The 2,626-nt window shown below is 44.6% G+C and overlaps 1 protein-coding gene and 1 pseudogene across 3 annotated transcripts in view; one reads left to right on the top strand and one right to left on the bottom strand.

Moving 5' to 3' along the window:
* The window catches only part of LOC101568704, a 279,180-nt pseudogene that overhangs the window by 193,867 nt on the left and 82,687 nt on the right, over positions 1 to 2,626 (bottom strand).
* Vsig10 (V-set and immunoglobulin domain containing 10) overlaps positions 1 to 2,626 on the top strand; it is a 34,960-nt gene that overhangs the window by 6,008 nt on the left and 26,326 nt on the right. For all 3 annotated transcript variants that reach the window (XM_023720993.1, XM_023720994.1, XM_004636231.2), the window contains one exon: positions 1,957 to 2,238. In XM_023720993.1, the coding sequence (XP_023576761.1) occupies positions 1,957 to 2,238 (282 nt within the window). The remainder of the gene's footprint in view (positions 1 to 1,956; positions 2,239 to 2,626) is intronic.

The raw sequence follows: 2,626 nt of genomic DNA, 5'->3' as shown, positions 1-2,626 counted from the left end.
GACTCATAGTGATCCACCTGTTCACAGCCTCCCAAGAGCTGGGATTACAGGTGCACACCACCACGCCCAGTCTCAATGGCGTCTCAGTCTCAGCTCGCTCCCAGGGGCAGGATCAGCAGTGGGATCAGCTCGGCAGGCCCGGGGGTCGAATCTGGTCAGCTTTTGGTTCCACTGATTTTATTTTATTATTGATTGGTTGATCTTTTGTGGAGCTGGGAATGGAACCAAGGGCCTCACACATGCTGGGCAAAAGTTCTACGGCCACTGCTGTATGTCCAGCCTTGGCCTGGGCCTCGGCAAGCGGGTTCCCGTCTGCCTGGGAGCCACATCCTCACCTTTACCTGGCTGACCACTACTTACCCTTCAGATCTCAGTTTGCTTCCTGGAGGACTCGTGCCCCAGCTGGGCTGTTATCTTTTTTTTTTTTTTTTTCCTCATTAACTTTAGTGAAAATCAATAATTATATAGCATATTAAAAATTGTAGACAAATACTGAAATGTGACAGATAAAAGATGTAGACAGAGTGAACTTTAGAGAAATATTTCTGAAATGAATACATAGCATGAGATTAGTAATAGATTGCACATTGTAAATAAATTATGTACAAACTTAAATGAATATAACAATAAAAATTTTCTAAAATAAAAATGGGGGCTGGGAAGATAGCTCAGTAGAATAAGCGCTTGCCTGGCAAGTACAACGTCCTGAGTTCAATCTCCAGTACCTCAAAAAAATAAATAAAAAAGAAGAAGAAGAAGAAGAAGAAGAAGAAGAAGAAGAAGAAGAAGAATGAATTTATAAATCAGTCATATAACAATTCACTCTGTGCCAGAATCCAGAAACTTATATTCATGTAATTAGAATTCTCAGAGTAGAAAGGGGTATGCAATAAATGTTTAAAGATTTAAAATTTCTGAATTTAGTTGAAATTATAGCACCACATCTTCAAGAAAAATGAACCCTTTGCCTAAGAAATTTGAATAAAATCATGCCAACATACACAAAAATGAAATTGTCCAAAACTAATTGTAAAGAAAAAAAATCATTAAAGCATACACATAAAAAAATTAGCTATGGAAGAACAAAATTAAATAGTATCTTATTCCACATTAGGAAAAAAAAAAAGCAAGTGGGTAAGAATGAGCTCTTATCTTTGTGCTCAACTCTCGTGGAGTTGTAAGTGCCACTCTGTTTCCCCACTGGCCTGTGAAAGCCTTCAAGTTTCCGTCTGGCTCATCCTTGGATCCTCAGTGCCCAACACACTTGTCCTAGGATAGGTACCCTGGTGGCCCCGTGGACTGTGAGTGAGGACCTGGGACGATGTCTGAAGTCGACCCCATGTTCATGAATATCAACAATGGGCCTGAATCCTAACACAACTGACTCTTAAAACTTTGCTCTTGAGTTAAAAGAAAAAAATCCCAACGCAGAGAGAGTGTTCCAAAAAGGTAGTAGTTGCTTAGAGATCAAGAAAGGTAGTAACCGTGGGAGGAATAGCTCAAAATAAGTGCTTGGGGGCTGGGGAGATGGTTTAGTGGAATAAGTGCTTCCCTGGCAAGTGCAAGGGCCTGAGTTTAATCCCTGGTTCCGAAAAAAAAAAAAAAAAAAAAAAATTAAAAAAGAAAGAAAGAAAGCCTGAAAGAACGTTTAAAAAAAAAGAATAAGCGCTTGCCTGGCAAGCGCAGGGTCCTGAGTTCAATCCCCAGTCCCACAAGAAAAAGGGTAGTAACAGCCAAACGTGGTGGTGTATACATGTAATTCCAGCTATTAGGAGGCTGAGGCAGGAGAATTGCAAATCAGAGCTCAGCCTGACAACTTTCGGAGACCTGGTTTCAAAATAAGAAACATAAAAAGAGCCAAGGGTGCCGAGGGTGGAGTCCCGTGCAGAGACCTTGGACGCAGACCTCAGGACCACAGAGAGGGAGGCAGTAACAGCGGGCCGTTTTCTTCTACAGGACTGGAGGCTGTTATCGTCGGCGAGCTTCACGAGAACGTTACTCTGCACTGTGGCAACATCTCGGGCCCCAGGGGCCTGGTGACCTGGTACCGGAATGACTCGGAGCCCGTTCTGCTGCTGTCTTCCAACGCGAGCCTCATGCCAGCGGAGCCTCGCTTCTCTCTGGTCAACGCCAGCTCCCTGCACATCGAGGTGCTGAGCCTGCAGGATGAAGGCAACTATACCTGCCAGGAGCTGCGGAACGGGACGCGGTGGTTCCCAGTGTGGCTGCAGGTGGCCAGTAAGTGGCTGGCTGGGGCTGGGGCGGGCGAAAGGCCGAGAGCCTGGACAGGATGCGGCCTCCACGGGGAGGCGCGTGGGCGGAGGGAGGGGTGGATGGCCACGTATGAGCGGAGGGACTACTTCCCCTGTGCTTCCTCATCTGTAAAATGGGAATAAAAAGGATCCCTGCCTTGTAGAATTGCGGTGAAGACTAGAAGCTGCGTGTGCAGTGTTTCAAAGGGCTCCGGGCATGTCAGCTATTATTTTTAGGCTATTGTTAATGTCATCCTTCTTCATACCATTTGATTATATGGCACAAACAGCTTGAATGCCGATCTAAAGCTACCACTAAGTTTTATACCACCTTGAGCGAGCATTTTATTTTTTTTTATTATTATTTTTTTTAA

The sequence above is a fragment of the Octodon degus genome, unplaced genomic scaffold (assembly GCF_000260255.1).
Source record: "Octodon degus isolate 3935 unplaced genomic scaffold, OctDeg1.0 scaffold00079, whole genome shotgun sequence".
NCBI classification, from domain to species: domain Eukaryota; kingdom Metazoa; phylum Chordata; class Mammalia; order Rodentia; family Octodontidae; genus Octodon; species Octodon degus.
The sequence above is the reverse complement of the archived record's forward strand: the minus strand, read 5'-3'. Positions and strand labels throughout refer to the sequence as shown.